This window comes from Onychostruthus taczanowskii, unplaced genomic scaffold, assembly GCF_017590055.1.
Source record: "Onychostruthus taczanowskii isolate IOZ18803 unplaced genomic scaffold, ASM1759005v1 scaffold101, whole genome shotgun sequence".
NCBI classification, from domain to species: Eukaryota; Metazoa; Chordata; class Aves; order Passeriformes; family Passeridae; genus Onychostruthus; species Onychostruthus taczanowskii.
The window spans coordinates 486295-503992 of NW_024496638.1; the positions used below are offsets into that span (position 1 = coordinate 486295).

A 17698-nucleotide genomic window follows, 5' to 3' on the forward strand; every position below is an offset into this window, starting at 1 on the left:
AGCTCTGCCCAGAGAAAACTCTCCCTGTTCCTCCCCTCTGCTGAGAACATCCCTCTACATCGATTGAATCCCTTCACTTCTTCTGAGTGAGCCACGGAATGAGTTCCTGGAGAGACCTGCCCAGCAGTTCGGGGGTGCCCCCCACCCATCCTGCCCAACAGAGATCAGCCATGGGCCACTGCTTGTTTTTGTGGTGTTTTATCAGGCTGCTGCATGTCCTTTAACTGCCAGCTCCTTGTAAAAGCTTGTTTCTTCTCCTCATGCTTGAAAGCATTTGCTGCTCATCCCTTTTTGGGTGGCTGAGTATAAAAGCAGCCTCCTCTGAGAGATTTAGTGTCTGCTCAAACTCAGTGCTGCACTAAATCCAAGGAACACCTTTGTGCACCCTCACAAAATTACCTGATGGCCTCAGGGGGGAGAAACCTGTTTGTCACTTTGATTCCCAAGTAAAACTTCTTTTAAAAAAAAAAAAAGAACATTTCACCCATGGGTCTAGAATCAAAGCTGCCTGGTGATCCATGAGGGCTTCAACACTCACCAGTGTTTTCCAGGGGAATTCATGCTCAGAAGGAGGGGATTTTTGTGGGGTATTGAGAAATTTCCCTGTAATTGTTGACTTTAGATGGGTGGTCTATTTGCAATTTTTGTACAGTATTTGAAGAAAAAGTTCAATACAACAGAAACGGGGGATAAGAATGACCCCCACCCCCTTGTTTTTAAAACTGTGAATCTGAGAGAGGGGGAAAAAAAGGTGGATGGCACCATGGGAGGATCATGGCAGTAGAGCAAATATTGCGGATTATGGCCTGTGGTGGAATGTCAACATCAAACTTATTGTGGCTTTTGCAGCTGGACAAATCCGTGTTGTGAAAGCTCCTGTACGTGCACCTGGGGCACAGGCTGCCTTTGGAATCAGGGATGGAGCTTTTCCCTCACAGATAGGGGAGTCAGTCTGAAAGTTAGTTTAAAAAGGGATGATACATCCAAGTAAATTCACCAGATCCTGCTTCTGGCTGTGCTGACAGAATTACTATATTATTAACATTGTTCTTCCTCACTCTCTTGGCTCTAAGTGTATTTTTACAAGGCTTGTAAAAGAAATAAAAATAAATGAAAGGGTGTTCTGGGCAAATTAGAGAATTACAATCTCCTACACCATTTTGTTTAGACTGTGTAAAAATACTACAGAGAGAAAAAAATCCTGTGTCACAACTTAGAAGAAGTATGTCTGTCTAAAGAGGGTTTTATAGTCCTTGTCTATAAAATCTTGTAGTACAAAGCTACAGATTATTCTGTGTTTGGACTTTTTTCCTGCATAAAAACAGCTTCGTTTTCGGTCTCCAAAGCAAATTTCCCGGCAGAACATCAAACATCCTTTGTCCGTCTCCCTTTGGAGAGTGTTTCCAGGAGCCAGGAGCTCTGTGTATTCCAGCCATTTGCATTCTGTGCTGGAAGTACCCAGTGAAAACTTGTTGCCTAAATCCCGGGTTTCCCACTTGGAAAAACTCAGGCACCTAAAAGAAATAAATTGAAAGTTTTCACCGAGTGTTTTGCCCAAGGAGCGACAAGAAGGAGTTTTCAGTTAAACTCCCAGAGCAAGTGGAGCCCAGATGTTTTTAGTAAGCAGCTTTCAAAACTCACAGTTGAGACCAGTGTCAAATTTCCAGACGCATGATCAACCTTGGAGCCAAGTTTAGAGTTGCTTTTGTGTTTACATAAAGCCTGGAAGCTGAATGGCACTGAAGTTTGTGGATGGAGTGGAGGTTCTCCATAACAAATATTTGACTGGATGCAATTTCTCTTATTTACAGGACTTTGAGCTTTGGGGAAAAAAAAAAGAAAAAAAAATAAAAAGAGAGAGAGAGAAAAAGAAAAGGAAAAAAAGTGTTACTGTATTTTTGTTTATTTTACATTTGAGGCATATTCAGCACTTTCTTGCTCACTGGAATGGGAACAGTTGTTGATTTTTAACATGGACTTGTTATTATTCTGGCCATTAAACCAGCACGGCCAAATCAAGTGTTTTAAAGCTAGAGGTGAAGCATTTCTACAGGTGAGAAATGAAATTTATGCATTCCTGAGCATTCTGGCTCTCTGCTCACACCAAGGCAGCCCTCTCCCTGAAGGTCTAACTGGATGCCTAAGCCACATGCCAAGGTTTTTGCTCAGGGACTGTATCATCAAAAATCTGTCTCAGAATTTACTTTGGGCAAGTACTGTCCAGTATTTGTTTAGGAGTCCTGTTTTTCTGCCCCTTTGGAAAGGTCATGCATGAGAAGGGCACAGGTAGAGTCAGGATAAATGATATTAAAGTAGGGGTAGGAGGCATGGAAACTTTCCCTTTGGGTATATCTTGATCTCTGACCTAATAACCTTCTGTATCACATGCAGACACTCACCAAAGAAGCTCTGATTATTTCTGCATGCTTAAAACCCAGCTTTACTACCCCTAAATGGGCGGATTTTGGGGTCTGTGCCCTGTGTACGGTAGCTAAGCTGTAAACAACAAGAGAGCTTGCTCCATTGTTCCTGATGGGATATCATCCAAAGGAAAACAGGGATTGTCTTCAACAATTTGAAGCTTGTGTAGGCCAACAATACATTGTTTTTGCATGTGGGCAGCATGAACATGCCTCTACTTCAGCCCAAGAAAGTAGCTGAGAGGGACATGAATTCAAACCGAGAGCACGGAGCAGGCCCTGGGCAGCTGGAATACTGAGGGGGTAAAAAAGTACTAAATTAAGGGAAGAATTTCTCCCTAAGCAGTAAAGAGTTTTTTTTCCTAAAGAACTTTACAGGCATTCTTAGGAAGAAGCCTGCTAAAAGCATCACCTTACTCAGGCTGGGCTTTCCATCAAGTGACTGTAGGGTACTAGTCGTTGTTTTTTTTGGGTCTGGATTGAAGGCACTTGAGATAGTAATTTGTTTTTTGACTCAAGTGTTTTATTATTTCTTATAATAAAACAGTTTCATTACTGTGAGTTCAGCAGTTTTTCATTAGAAGGCACAAAATGGCTAACAATTTTTTGTTACAAGGACTTTTAAGACTAAATTTCCTAATTAAGAACTGACACTTAGATTATTTTCCCGTTTAGTTTGGACTCAAGTGTTTTATTATTTCTTATTAGTAAAACAGTTTCATTACTGTGAGTTCGGCAGTTTTTCATTAGAAGGCACAAAATGGCTAACAATTTTTTGTTACAAGGACTTTTAAGACTAAATTTCCTAATTAAGAACTGACACTTAGATTATTTTCCCTTTTAACGCAATAACTGATCCCAAAGAGCCCTCAATGCAATTTCTGCCCAATTACAAAATGCCACCCAAACCCATGAAGAAGAAGGAAGAAGAAGCACGAAGAAGCAACCCAGGACAGCACCCTGTGCCCTCCATCTTCATCCACAACATACTAAAAATCCCAAAACCTACATTTCTCACCAAGTAATACACCTACACTACTCTCTATAATCTATTTCACACTTTTGTGGATTCTGGTCTATTTCCTATGTTGAAGTCTAGGAAACTGTCTCCATGAATGAGGGTCAAAGTCAGTGCTCCCCTGGGGGTCAGGGCACCCCAGAGCAGACAGAGAAATATTCCCAGTGCCCTGGGTTTCCACAAGTGACTTTCACATTTAGGAGGGAATTCTTCCCTGCCAAGGTGGAGAGGCCCTGGCACAGGTTGCCCAGAGGAGCTGTGGCTGCCCCTGGATCCCTGGAAGTGCCCAAGGCCAGGCTGGATCGGGCTTGGAGCAACCTGGGATAGTGGGAGGTGTCCCTGCCCATGGCAGGGGTGGAACAGGATGATGTTTAAGGTCCCTTCAAATCCAAATCATTCAGGGATTTCATTATAAATGCATTTTCACAAAGAGCAGCACAAGATTAAAGGAGGTCTGAACCGAGTCATGAGGAAAAAATATGAAGTAGAGTCGAAATTAAAACAGTAATTTGGGACAGGAAAGATCTGGGAATGGCTGAACTGAATCCTGTGTGAGAGCAGAGTGTTGAATTCTTCACCTTGGTTACCAAGACATGACCCCCATGGCTGTGCAACCCCGTGTTTCCTCTCCTGACCGTGCAAATCTGCTGTCATCAAACACAATGTGCATTGTGCAACTCCAGAAAGCAGAATTTGGGACTTCCCTAATGCTACTGACGTGCGATCACGAGTGGCACAGACTGTCCGAGCTGCAGAGGAAATATTCCTGTTACAAACTTTGCAATTATGCAGTTTGTTTGATGTTCCTGTTGTGAAGACACTCCACTGTAAACACAGTAATAAAGAAAAGAATATATTAAAAAAGAGTCTGCCCAGCAGCTACTTTTTTTTTTTTTTTTCTTTTACATAAGCATTTATGTGGGAGGAGAACAGGAGATTCGAAATGTACCTGGCAGCCTGCTGAAGCATAGGTATGACCCACGTTATCTTATAGATCTTAATTACTTGTGATGGTTAACCGACAGGAGCAGCAGAAAACCCTGAAACAAAGGGAGGCCGAGGCTCCCTGTTCCCTCCAGGGCATTTGGAGTGTCTGGAAAAATGCTCTGGTGCTGCCCTTTACCCACACAGAGGCACTGGTGCAGTCACGCGTGGGACATCCCACAGTGCCGGGAAGGGTCAAAGACCAGATAAAAACGTGTAGAAAGAACTGGTGAGAGGGAAACAATTATTTCATCTGAGTTTATGCTCTGAGTACATACAGGAAAAAAATATTTAATCTGAGTTTGCAGGTGTAGTACGCAGAGGAAAAAATATTTATTCTGAGCTTACAGGCTCAGTAAATTGTATTTCTGGTGGATTTCAGCAGGAACATTAGCTTGGGAAAAGCCAGGGTTGAACGTTGGCTTGGGAAAAGCCAAGATTGGGGCATTCAGTGCTAGGGGATGATCTCAGTTTAAGCATTTTGTATTCCCTTGTAATCTGGTTAAAATTTAAGAAAGCAGATACTAAAATACTCCAGTGCTTATTGTAAATTAATGACTGAACTGAAAGACTGAAAAACCCGAGGTTTATTGAAAATAAATGATGGCACACATTGAGTGACTGGGATAGCACCAAAATCACCTGAAATAGTCATCTCATTACCAACAGGTCCAGCTTTTGACATTTGCCCTTCAGTTTCTGGGTTTAACTTGGATTTTAGGAACTTTTTCTTCTCACAGCGAGGGGGGCTCAGGCACTGGCACCAACGGCCCGGGGCAGCGGCGGAGCCCCCGTTCCCGGAGGGATGCAGGATGCGGGGCACGGGTGGGCAGCAGGCTTGGCAGCGTGCTCGAGGGGAAATGGCCGGGCTTGGAGGCTTGTGAGGGGGTTTCCCAACACGGGCCATACCGGGATGGACGGCGCGCGCGCGGCGGGAAGCGGCGGCGCGCGGGGGGGTGGCCCCGCCCCGCCGTGGGCGTGGCCTGGGCGGGTGCTGAGTCACGCCGGGCCAGCAGAAGGGCGCCGGGACGCCCCGCGCCTTCGTGGGGGCGTGGCCTGGCGCGCCGCGGTATAAAAGGCGCGTCGGCGGGCGGGCTTCCCTCACAGCGCGTCGGCGGCGGAGCGAAGCGGGTTCCTGCGTCAACAGTGCTTGGACGGAACCGGCCGCGCTCGGGCCCGCCGCCACCCCTTTCCAACACCGCCGTGTATACAGTCACCGGAGCAGCCCAGCCATGGCAGCGCCCCCCTCTCAGGTGCGCCAGAACTACCACCAGGACTGCGAGGCCGCCGTCAACCGCCAGATCAACCTGGAGCTCTACGCGTCCTACGTGTACCTCAGCATGGTGAGGGCGCGGCGGGGTGAGGGAAGGGTCCTGCGAGGGATAAAGGGGCTGCACGAGGGCCTTGCTCGGCGGGGGGTTCCTGGGTGCTGGGCGGTGCCTGCGCGCCCAGCTCCTCCTCCTCCTCTTTCTCTTTCTCCGCCTCCTCCCCCCCGCTGCCTTCAGGCCCGTCTGGGCTGTCCCCTGGGTGTAGGTGAGGCCCTTTTATCTCGCCTGCTCCGCGGCCCCGCGGCCGTTGCCCTTGGCGGCTCTGTTATCAGCCGCGCTCAGCGCCTTTGCCCTTGGGGCCGGGCAGGGGAGCGGGAGGTGCCTAAGGAGGCTCCTGGCACCTTTCCCGCAGGCGTGCTCGCCTCCCAGGCTCGGGTTTTCCTCCAGGAATCGGTAGAGATCCGTGGTTTCTTTGGGCTCTCTGTTTACATGTCTCCTTTAGCCCGAGGCGCCCATTATAGCCGTTCCCTGACCTCTGTGCAGCAATCCTGGTGCTTTGGGCGTGCTGGGACGTTGGGGCTTCCTAGGGACACTGTGCTGTGTTGTGGCACGTATTTTGTAGCTGTTTTTCTGTGTTAATTAGGTTCTAAGCCCTGTTTTGAGCTTCTCTTGGTGGGTGATAGTGGTACACAAGCGCCGGTGCTTTGCCTCGAGCCTCCAGGCCGCTGGTCTAAGAACAGAGAGTAATGTAGTAGCTTGGTAAATAATTGGCAGTTCATACAGAACTTCCATTGAATCCTGGTAATGGTTCTGACCAAGGAATAAACAAGCTGTGTCACAGCTTCTAACTGCAGTAACAGGGTTTTTTTTTGCTTTCAGAAAAGTAGCTTAATTCATATTTTAGTTGCTTTTAAATTCATATTGTAGTTCAGTTTATCTCTTGTATTTTAAATGTCACTTTTTTTCCCCACAGAAAAGTAGAAAGTGCTTTCCTTAGTCTAATCCCTGGAAAGCCCAGTGGAGCAAGACAGCTTTATTGCAGGAGTACCTAAAAGTTCTTGGCTCACCTTTACGTGATGTTGCAAGTCATGACCCTGACTTGCTATGTCGTCATTGTAAACAAGCTCGGGCAAACAAAGGAAAGATTTCTCCTTGGAAAAGGCCTTTCAAGGCTGCAGTTTAATGGTGCTCAGAACAGATATCAGTGGGGTTTCAGTTTTTTTTGGTTTTGTGTTTTTAGAACTGAGTCAAGGACACAAACACCATTTTATTTGTGCCCTTGGTAGGGGTGCAGGTTAAAATTTAATCCTAGCTGGAAAAATCAAATTATACTAAGAGGAGAATTGTTCCACACTGCCTTTCTGGCCTGGGCTTGGACTGCAGCCATCCTGAAGCAGAGGTTTAGAGCCTGTGAACTCTTTTTTTATTTTTCAGTCCTACTACTTTGACCGGGATGATGTGGCTCTGAAAAACTTTGCCAAGTACTTCCTGCATCAGTCCCACGAGGAGCGGGAGCACGCTGAGAAGCTGATGAAGCTGCAGAACCAGAGAGGCGGGCGCATCTTCCTGCAGGATGTCAAGGTGAGCTGGGGGCTGCCTTCAGCTGGAAGGGGATGAATTTTCCTCTGGCTCCTCCCCAGAAGGAGCAGCAGCTGGCTCTGGAGAGGCACAGTGATTTGACATGTGGAGCAGTTGGATTATTTGTGCTGATTGGCTAATAAAAAAGTGCTGCTTGTGTAAGGAGAGGGTGCTGAGCCCCGGGTTGTTTGCTGTGGGGTGAGGGCAGAGCCAGAAGGCAAATGGTTCATCACCATCATTAAACTTAACAGAGAGCAGATGTGCTCTGTGCACTGTTTTGAGAAGTGGGACTTAATGGTTTGCTCAGTTCTGTTCTGAGGGTGCACTTCAAACTTTTGACTTTGCATAAATGCCTAAACTTGGTTTAGGCTTTGTGTGTGATCTAAAGGTTCTCCACCCTGCTGGTCTGTGGGTTCTTACAGAAAACATGTCCTGTGCTTTCCCCTTTCAGAAGCCAGACCGTGATGACTGGGAGAATGGCCTGACTGCCATGGAGTGTGCCCTGCACCTGGAGAAAAACGTGAACCAATCACTGCTAGAGCTGCACAAATTGGCAACCGAAAAGAACGACCCACACGTAAGTGCATGCTGACCCAAGGGTGTGTCTTGTAACCATGTGGCTTTGGGGCTGAGCTGTGTCCCTGGTGTTGTAAAAGCTGTGAGCCAGGAGTTTGCTGGGGTTATTGCTGTCCTTCTAGAAGCATTTAGTGACAGGGACTTGCTTTATTCCCCCTGAAGTGTCTGTGAGCAGTCTCTATGGAGACCATTTCTGAGGGGGTTGAGTTCCATCTTTTTAAGGCTTTTTGTCATGAGGGTTTTTTCGCCACAAAATTCCAGAGTTGCTTTGGAATATTAAAAGCTCTGGTGTTTCAGAACAGTGTCTGTAAACACAGTTCTTTTCAGATGGAAGGTTTGGTAAGGCTGGATTGGGGTTACTTAATATCAGGAAGAGATTAATACATGTGGGATCCAAGCACTCTTTGGAGTGTCCTGCCTAAGTTAGAAGGAATTCTTGAAACAAAACCAGTGGTGTGAATCCTCACTGCTGTGAGTTTGCTGTGCACTGAGGGTGTCTCAGATCTGCTCAGGAGCTTGGCTAATGCTTCCTGCCGTGAGGAAGAGGAGAGGCTTCCTGAGCTGCCTGGCTCTGCAGGGTTCTGGAGCAAGTGAGCCTACCTAAGCCTGGCTCACTTTGATCTTGTTCTGCAATAAAACTAGAGGCTGCTTCCTCTCAGCTTGAAAATTCTGCATCCTCTCCTTTCCTTAGAGAGGCTCAGTAGGGTTTCGGGCCTGAATTCAAACCTCTGGTCTCCCTTTCAGTTGTGTGACTTCATTGAGACCCATTACCTGGATGAGCAGGTGAAAGCCATCAAGGAGCTGGGTGACCACGTGACCAACCTGCGCAAGATGGGGGCCCCCAAATACGGCATGGCAGAGTATCTCTTCGACAAGCACACCCTCGGGGAGTGTCACAGCTGAAGCCTTGCCAAGAGCCATGCTGTGGGTTTCACTGGGACTCCTTCTTACTGTCCAGCCGTGCATGCAGCTTCAGCTACCTAGATAAACAGTTCCATACTCTGTACCAAATATCCCCTGTTCTGTTCATGTTTTATGTACTGCCCTCCAGCCAATAAAGTGACTTGGTTCCAGCTGGCTTTTCCTGTTTAGTTTGGAGGGAGAGTAGGCAGCTGTAGTGAAGGCAGTGGGAGGTAAATTTGTTGTGTGACATGGGGGATTTGCAGCTGCTGCTGAAGGCAGAAGTAGGAAAACCTCTTTTGTTTCTTTAAATTTCTTGCAGGGAACTAAAATGAGGAAATGAAACCAAGGTCCTGGGCTTGAGCCTTGCTTTTTATTTTCTGAGGGTGGGCAGTAAAAATCAGCTGAGTGATGTCTGCTGCCATCCAGCTTTCTCTGAGCACTGTCAAATTCCTGGTGGGAGATGCAGAACTTCAGAAGGAAGCAGTGTGCTGGGCAGATGCCTGTGCTGGCAAGCCCTTACCTTGCCTTATCCCAGTACTGGAAAACACTAGCCAGACAGGACTGGAAGAAACACTGTGGGTCTGCATCACAAGTGATGGGACGTTCTTCAGTCCCTTACTGTTCCCTGGACTATCTTGGTAGGAGTGCAAGTCCTGCTTGAGAAAGGACTCAAGTTCTCATTCTTGCTGTGAGGAGTAGGGAGGTATCCACATGAACTCTGCTCCTGTTCTGGGGTGCACCTGGCTGGTCAGGCTGCTACCTGCAATATTTAACACTCAAAGTCTTGTTCTTCTGCTACAGGTCGGGTTTTTTGGGTGCTTCTGTTCCTGTTGCAACATGAGTTGTGTCTCATGCTGCTGCTGTAGCTGAGGCCAGGAGCAGTGTGTCCTTAGTGCTGGTTTCAGCCCAAGCTGAGCTCCAGCTGCATGTCCAGCACCTCTGTTTGGGTGAGTGCCAAGATAAGGCAGGTATCCCATGGATTCCCCTTTAGCTATACTGGTCTATCTGCTCCTCCCCTGGGCTTTCACTGGCCTCCAGGATCACCTCCATCAGCCCCACGTAGTCACCCTCAGCTAGGGAGATTCCAGAGTCATTGGGGGATGGACTTTCTGCTCTCCTGGGCTCTTTAGGAGCTGAGGGGTTGGTGTTTCCATTCCCAGTGTCTCTCATGTTCCTGGAAACCTCTGGGTGCTGCTCTGGAGCACTGGCTGCATCTTCCAAACTGAGGCTGCAAGCCTCAGGGCCCAGGTTGCCTTTGTGGGACCTTTCCAGGGCTGGAGAGGTGACAGGAGTGAAGGAGAAGCAGAGGGAGGTGCTGCCTCCGGGGGTTTTGTTACTGGGGGTGTGAAAGGCACTGGAATGCTCAGAACTGGGAGTGGCTGAGGCCGTGCTCTCCAGGTTTAGCCAGGGTGGGCGTGAGGCTTTGGAGCTCTTCAGGCTTTTGAAGCTGCTGTGTTTCTCATGCTCAGGGGTCTCTGGTAGGAAGGGGAATTTGGGGCTGTTGGACGCTGTGGACTGTGCTCCTGGACTTCCCGTGGTGGCTGCTTCCCTGGAGCTGCTCTTTCCTTCTTCTACTGTCACAGCCACGGAGTCAGGACCTTTGCTCCGCTCTGTTGGCCAAACAAAGGTTTCCTTTGCAGCAGAGCCCAGGGAGCTCTGGCTCTTGTCCACATCACTGGCCCTCGAAGGGGAGGCGTTGACAATGACATCCCGAAGGGAAGTGGAGCACGCAGCGATGCTGGAGAGTGCCGGTGGCTTCTTGCGCCCTTGGCGCCGGGAAGGGAAAATCATGGGGATGGAGCTGATGGGCGTCTGCGGAGCGCTGTAGAACCCAGGCCTCTCGTAAAAGGGGGTGGACATGAAAGCGTCAAACTCCCTTAGTTTTCCCTCTTCGCTGTCCCACTGCTCCTGGGAGTCTCCTCTTGGCTGATTGATGCCACAAGGACTTCCGACCTTCCCCATGTCCTGGTAGGTATAATGGGAGAAGGGCGACGCGGGATCTCCTCGCCGGCGCAGCAGGTTCATCCGGGAAGAGGACCTGGAGAAGTTTGGGGACTGGACACCCAGGAGGCGGCCCAGGTGTCCCAGCAAGGGAGTGGAGTGGTTGGCCTCCTCGTTCTCTTTAATCTGCTCCAGGGGCTGGAACTCCATCTCTTCCTTCTGCATGCTGGGAAAGGCAAAGTGGACTGTTACACAGCCACAGGGGGAGGGGAGGGATCTCCTGGGAATGCTGCTGCCAGTGGCAAGCCTCTCCCTGTATTGCCATTAGCCCCCCAAAACAGGGATGCTCATCATACAGGTGAGTGAGGAAAAGAGGTTAGATTTATCCTTTTCCATGGAGAATGTTGGCTGTCGTGGGTGAGCCTAAAAGCTCCTCAAGTGTAATGTCCCAATAAAACCTGATCTAGGTGTTGTGACACTTTGTCCCTGCACTCACCTGATGTCAAAAGTGGAGCCCAGGAAGGATGGGCGCTTATACTCAGCAGTGGCTGCGGTGTAGGGTGGCTGGGGATCGGGCTCGTTCCAGTAGAGGTCCTTCTCCAGAATGGGTAAATCCTGGTGCATCTCATCCACTGCCATGAGGGAGACCTGTGGGGGACAGCAGGAATGTCACATGGGGTGAGGAGCATTTTGTGTGCCTGTTATCGAGGGACAAAGGAACACGGAGCTGGAGGAAGCGGTGCAGCGCGGAAGCCAGGCAAGTGGCTGGGGTTGCTGTGGTTTCCTGTCATTTGGGTTGTTTCTCACAGAGATTTGATTAATTGGAAGGAAAATGGTGCTGAAGGAGACAGGAAAGCAACAGACTCATTAGGACAGAAAGGTGTGGAGTTACTGCATGGCAGAAAGCAGAGGAGGCAGTTTTAGATGGACACAGGGTAAGAAAGGAGGGGCAGGAATGATGTGTCATTCCAAGGCAGCTGGGTCCTGAAACAAGCAGCCTTGATCTATCCCATGTGCCAGAGCATGGACTGAAGCTGCAGGCAGCCTCTGTGTACAAAGATATGCCAGAAGCCCCAAAATCCCTGCTGTGCATTGGGAGGACCTCTCCCATTGCAGGCAGGGAGGTGGAGGCAGAGGTGTTGCAGGGGAACTTGGTCACTGTCCTGCCTTGGTGTTCCTCTTCAGGTGAGGCTCACCTGGTGAATCTTCCTCCCCTTTACCTGCAGGTTTCTGTCAATGAGCCAGTTGGCTTCAAAGTCATCGTCGTCCTCCCCAAAAGGGTTGATGAGCTGCTCAGCCACCTGCATGTGGAGAGCAGACAGCAAAGTCACCATTGTCATCCCTGCCCTTTTCCATGCAGGGAGAAGTCAGGTGTGATGTCCCTTGAATTCCAAGCCATGTTTTTCTTCCCAAAAGGGGGTGTGTTAAAAGTGGAAGCATCCCAGGGGCTGGGAGACACTGGAATTTATAATAACTCCCCCCAGCTCACACAACCCTCCTGCAACTTAAGGAGCTCCTTTTTTCCCCTCTAGTAAGGACCAAAGCCTAGGAAAAGTGCAGCTGGTGTCCAGAACGAGGCAGTTGGAAAATTAGAAAGTCCTGGCACTTCCTCAGCCCCTCTTGGCTTCCTGTTATTGCCCATAGATCAAAGAACACAGCAGGGTTCCTGATGATCTCACACTGGGAAAAACCCTTGGCTGGGTCAGATTCCAACTCCAGCATGTTTTCTTGGACTTACCTTTAACCAGCCAGCATAGAAGAAGAATTGCAAAAATGTAAAGACGGGCACAAAGAGATCCAGCTCATGGCCTGGGTATGCTTTCTCTGGATCCAGGAATTGCCTCCCAATCAGACAGGCCAGGAAGAAGCTGTAAACGGCCACAGTCACCACCTGGGAAGAATGCCAAGGGACACACCAGGGCAGCGTGAGTTCCCCGCATCTCCCTTCAGTTCCACCCCACACAATTCCAAAGCCAAGCTCTGTAGCCTCTGGGAAGCCTTGGATTCAGTTCTGACAGGCTTTTTGCAGGAGGATGCATTTCCCTGCAGAAAGCTACAGGCATTCCCTTTTCCCTGCAGCTTTTATGTACACTGTGTGCTGTCCCTGAAATGATATCTGTGCAGGTGTCACAGGCCAGTGGCAGCAAGCACATGACATCCTGGATGGGTTGGAAGCTGTCTCATGGCTCAGTCCATGCTGGCAGGCTGCTTCCAAGTCTGGGAAGAGAACCTTGGCACTTCTATTTGCTCCTTCCTTCTCCTCATGCTGAGCTTTTATTAATATTTTCCTGCCTGGATTTCAGGCTATGCTGAGCTTTGTGCTTTTTCCTGTCACCACAGGACTGGAAACTTCCCCTTTTCAAGTTAAAAGTAACCAAGAATGTCACGTGGTCCCTTGATAAAAACAAGGGGGTTCAAAACAGGAATACGCTTTACATGTTCCCCACTAACCTCTGGCACTGCCAGAGCAGCAACAACGGCTCCTATTTCGTGGTGAAGGGCATCCCTGTTATCTGAGCAGCTGGATTGTAGGAGACAAAGGAGCAAGGTGGTGCCAAAGTGTCTGCCTGGGCTGATAAACAGCTGAGTACACGCCTGGCACAACCTTCCCGGGATGTGATCCCTGCAAGGTGGTGCAGGGAGTGTGTCTGTGTGTTCCTGTGTTTTCCATAGGTCTGTGTGGATTTGTTAGCCCTGGATAGAGGTTGTTTCTGGAGAGATGGATGTGTCTGAGTTAGGGAAAGCAGGCTGGGCTGGGTGTGTGCTGAGGTACCAGTGGAAGAGAGATGATGTGTGCAGGTGGGGGTGAGGGATTCAAGAGTAACCTGCATTTTTCACAGTGGGTCAGGTATGAAGCACTTCTACAAAGATAGGCTGAGAGAGCTGGGGTTGTTCAGCCTGCAGATGAGCTTTTGGGGAGGCTGTGGCCTTCCAGTGCCTTACAGGGGCTTATGGAAAGGAAGGAGAGGCACAGGCACTTTTTACACAGGCAGATAGTGATAGCACAAGGAACAATGGTTTTAAACTGATAGAGGGCAGGTTTAGATTAGATATGAGGAAGGAATTCTTTACTAAGAAGGTGTGAGTCCCTGGCATAGGTTTTCCAGAGAAGCTGTGGCTGCCCCAGTCCTGGGTGCACCCAAGGCCAGGTTGGACAGGGCTTGGAGCAAGCTGGGATAGTGGAAGGTGTCCCTGGATGAGCTTTATGGTCCCTTCCAGCCCAGACCATTCCAGGTGTGGGTGTAAGTGGGGATGTGCACGGGCAGTGGTGGAGCAGGGAGATTCCCTTCTCACCTGGGTGTAGACCAGAGGGATGCTGATCCAGTCATATCCATAGAGTTTCCCACACTGGCTGCGCAAGGTGTTGAGCTCCTGCAGCAGGGAAAAGGGAATGGCATGTGAGGATAACTTCCCATCTCCTTGCAGAGCCTCTACAGCACCACTGTTCTGCATTGCTCCAGCCCTTTCCCTTCTGCTTATACCTTCTCTGGAAGGGGGTCTCAGTCTCAGCCTTGGAGGAATTCCCTGCTGCCTGAGTGTCTCCCCCTGAGCCCAAGACCCCTTCCTGGCTCACTTCACAGCAGAGTTCCTCCTCACAAAATGAGCAGCCAACAGGTGAGGCCAAGAATACCCTCAGGAGCATCCATTTCTCTCTCCTGTCTGTAGATAAATATCCCAGAGGGAGGTTTCTCTGTCTCTGGGGAGATGAATGCTGCTCCAGGGAACAGACACCACATGACTTTCTCTGCACATGACTACCCAGAAGGAGGAGCTGCTCCAGAGCCTTTTTCTGTGCAGCTGGGCAGGGATTGTTGCCAGGTCTTGCCTGTGGAGCATGGCCTGTTGCCCAAAACTGTCTAAGAGTTTTTAATAGCCATGTTTTCTACAGGACCTCAGTTGCTGAGGATGTTTTTGACCTCTCCTAGACTTCCAGATATATTCTTCCTTGTAGCTTTCCATCTGGATCCTAGAAACCTCCACGGGCACTGGCTGTTCTGGAATGTGTCAAGGACCTGTTTCATAGGTGCCTCCCGTTCCCCAGGATCTCAAAGACCTGCCTGTCCCCTCTGTCACTCACATTCAGGATGCCTTGGAGCAGCACGCTGTCCCGGATCCTGCCGTCATTCCTGGCCTTCACAGCCAGGTTGGAGAACCACACACACGGGATCCAAAACTTGTTGTGGGGGGAATTCAAGCTCTCAAACTTCTTGTGCTCTTCTGGTGTCATGAGGCCTAGATGGAAAAGAGCAGCTGGGAGGGGGATGGACATAGAAGGCAGAAAGAACTGATCTGGTCTGAAATGAAAGAATCTCAGTTGGATGCCTCGGCCCTCCCTAAAAATCCCAGGAAAGACTCAGAATTTGGGAAGACATGCAGAAGGACAAGTCTCCTTGTTAAAACATTGAGTCATGGAGGTGGGATAATGGGATTTCACTTTGGATGTCTGCAGCACATCAGATCAGAGCCATCAGGGAGATAAAACATTGCTGAGGGTGCAGCTGCCTGGTGTCCATAGATACTTGCTGAGAATGGGATCATTTGTGTCCCTGAAGTGCCTTTTCTTTTTAAGAGGCCAGCAACATCACATCTCTGTGGATTGCCGAAGGAACCCAGACAATGTGGGCAGACTGGGAACTCTGCTGCACCTTGAGGAGCATCTCCCCAGAAGATGCAGTGTGCCCAGCAATTAAGCTCAGAGACTTGGGGCTCGAATTCCCACCTGCCCTGAGGGAACAGCACCACCCCATTTCCAAAGAACCTTTCCCAGGACCCCCTGCCCCTAGAGGAGCAGCAAGGAGCAGTGGTGACCTGCCCTCACGACGTGCTCCATGCTGGGGAAGCGCTTGTAGACGGCGGTGCTGACGGAGCGCAGGATCAGCACGCTGACCAGGTTGCTGTAGCGCATCAGGGTGCGGCGCAGGAGCCTCCCGTACTCGTCCTCCCCATCCACATTGCAGGACACCAGGTTCATGATCCGGTCTGGCCATGGGATGCTCTCGTACTGGGCCCACCAGCGGGACACCACCAGGGCCACGTAGAAACCTAGAGGGGAGCTGAGAGAGTCAGGCATCTGAAAAGAGCTTCTTCCTCCCACTCTGTCTGATCTCCTTCTCTTGTCCTGCTCACACGGGATGGGTGCAGGAATGTCTGGAGGGGAATTCAGTCCTCCATGCTAAAAGGAGGCTGGATTTCATACTTCCAACCTAAACTGTTCTGATTCTATGAAGCAACCTTAAAGATGATCTCATTCCAACCTCCTGCTCTGGACAGGGACATCTTCCACTGGACCAGGTTGCTCAGAGCTCTACCCAGTGTGGCCTTGAAAACTTCCAGGGATGAGGCAGCCACAAATCCCCTGGGCATATCTGGTGCCACTTGGAGCTTGCTCTCCTGTGCTGGGGACACTCACAGCTGTGCCAATAAAGGATATATCCCACTTGAGGAGTTTTACAAAGGCAGAGGGAGGGACCTGCTCTGCCAGCTGAGCTCTGCCGAACCAAGGAGAAGAAATGCTGTCCCATTCCCCTCCCTGCTGGATTCCAGGCAGCTCCTTACCCAGCACGAAGGACACGGGGATTAGCTCAGCGTAGCTGTTGCAGTACAGCGCCAGCTTCTCAAACATCAGCCTTTGGCTCTCACTCAGGATCAGCCTAAAACGGACAAACAGAAGCGGTTCTTCCTATTCCTTCTCTCTCCCCTCTCCTTCCCTCCTGTGAACAGAGTCTGGCAAGTGCCTGCCCAGCAGGATCCCTGCCCCAATCCTGTGTTTCTCCTGTGTCCTGCCCCAGGCCAGGCTGTGGGTGTGAAGTTGCTCACCTGTAGACAAGGCTGATGGTGAAGTAGAGAGAGATGAAGATCAGGAACTCGGAGTAGAGCAGTTTGTAGATGCTGCCCTTCCACTGGAGCAGGAGCTGGGAGAAGGTGCCCAGGCGGGCATCTGCCACGCGGTTGGTGTAGGTCACTGTCATCACAGCTCCTGTGCAGGCACATGACAAGCGGGACTTGGAGCTTGAGCAGGAGGAGACACAGGGACATCCCAGGTGTCCCACCAAGGAAGATGGGAAGGAAGGAGAAAACAGAATAAGCTGAGATCAAAAGCTGGGTAAGATGTAGGCAGCAGCACAGAAAACCAGGAGGAAATTGACAGCAGGCAATTAAGTTGATGAGTTTGCCATCTTTTCTCTGTCTTTGGTCTGGTTATAGTGACCGAGAATGTATTTTCTGGTGGATCCCTCTGTTTTTAGTATTTGATTTTTGTCAGCATTCAGGTTGGGCTAGTTGGTTGAAGAGGACAAAGCCCATGTGCCACCCCCTTTGACAAAACACTTGTGGTAAGATTAATCTCAGGGTCACAAACTGCAAAGTTTATGCTTAGCCCAGTAATTTTCTTAATATGTTTTTTGTTCCAAATATGTTTCTGTAAACCTATTTGCTGGGAAACATCTTCCTGAAATACTGCTGGGGAAAAAAAACCCAAAAAAAACCCCAACCCAAAGGAAAGGAAAAACCCCAGAAAGATTTCTTGGAACTGATCCAGATGAAGGCATCCCAGCAAGGATAGCTGTGTGCACTCTGCTGGTCCTAGTCATGTAGGCAGAGCAGCCTTCCCTGTTGGAGATCTATGGGATGGAGTTTGGCCAGGCTCACAGGGCCCAAATTCCAGCAGCTCCACCTCCCTTCTCCTTCAACCATATGTCACACAATAAATCACAGTGGCTGAAAAATAGGCATTCAGGCTCCTGAAATGCTCCCCAGACATGCAGCATCCCCATTTCACTTCTAGTCTAACTTGCATAAATAATTCTTTCTAATCAATTAATAATCAGAGTCATGGTTGCATAAACCTGACTTTATTTTAAAAACACCCCAACAAACAACAAGACACCAGTGTTATCTATGCCAGGCAGATTGGTGAATGATTTCTTGGATTAGAAATAATTATCCAGTGTGAACTATTGGTATTTCTGAATCCTAACATGTCACCAGGCATTGCTATTTAACAGAGGTAA

General features: G+C 49.4%; 2 protein-coding genes across 2 annotated transcripts; one reads left to right on the forward strand and one right to left on the reverse strand.

Annotated features, from left to right (window-relative positions):
• Positions 1 to 5511: 5511 nt before the first annotated feature.
• LOC121340172 (ferritin heavy chain) lies at positions 5512 to 8917 on the forward strand. The gene is made up of 4 exons (XM_041412740.1): positions 5512 to 5765; positions 7125 to 7271; positions 7720 to 7845; positions 8589 to 8917. Exons 1-4 carry the CDS (start codon positions 5655 to 5657, stop codon positions 8745 to 8747), a joined length of 543 nt encoding a protein of 180 aa, XP_041268674.1. The 5' UTR covers positions 5512 to 5654; the 3' UTR covers positions 8748 to 8917.
• Positions 8918 to 9707: 790 nt separating this feature from the next.
• On the reverse strand, positions 9708 to 17686 carry LOC121340180 (bestrophin-1-like). Its single transcript, XM_041412752.1, has 9 exons — positions 16506 to 17686; positions 16245 to 16339; positions 15498 to 15731; positions 14767 to 14921; positions 13983 to 14060; positions 12427 to 12579; positions 11909 to 11989; positions 11185 to 11336; positions 9708 to 10914 (listed from the first exon to the last, which is right to left on the reverse strand). Exons 1-9 carry the CDS (start codon positions 16655 to 16657, stop codon positions 9735 to 9737), a joined length of 2280 nt encoding a protein of 759 aa, XP_041268686.1. The 5' UTR covers positions 16658 to 17686; the 3' UTR covers positions 9708 to 9734.
• Between the last annotated feature and the right edge of the window lie 12 nt (positions 17687 to 17698).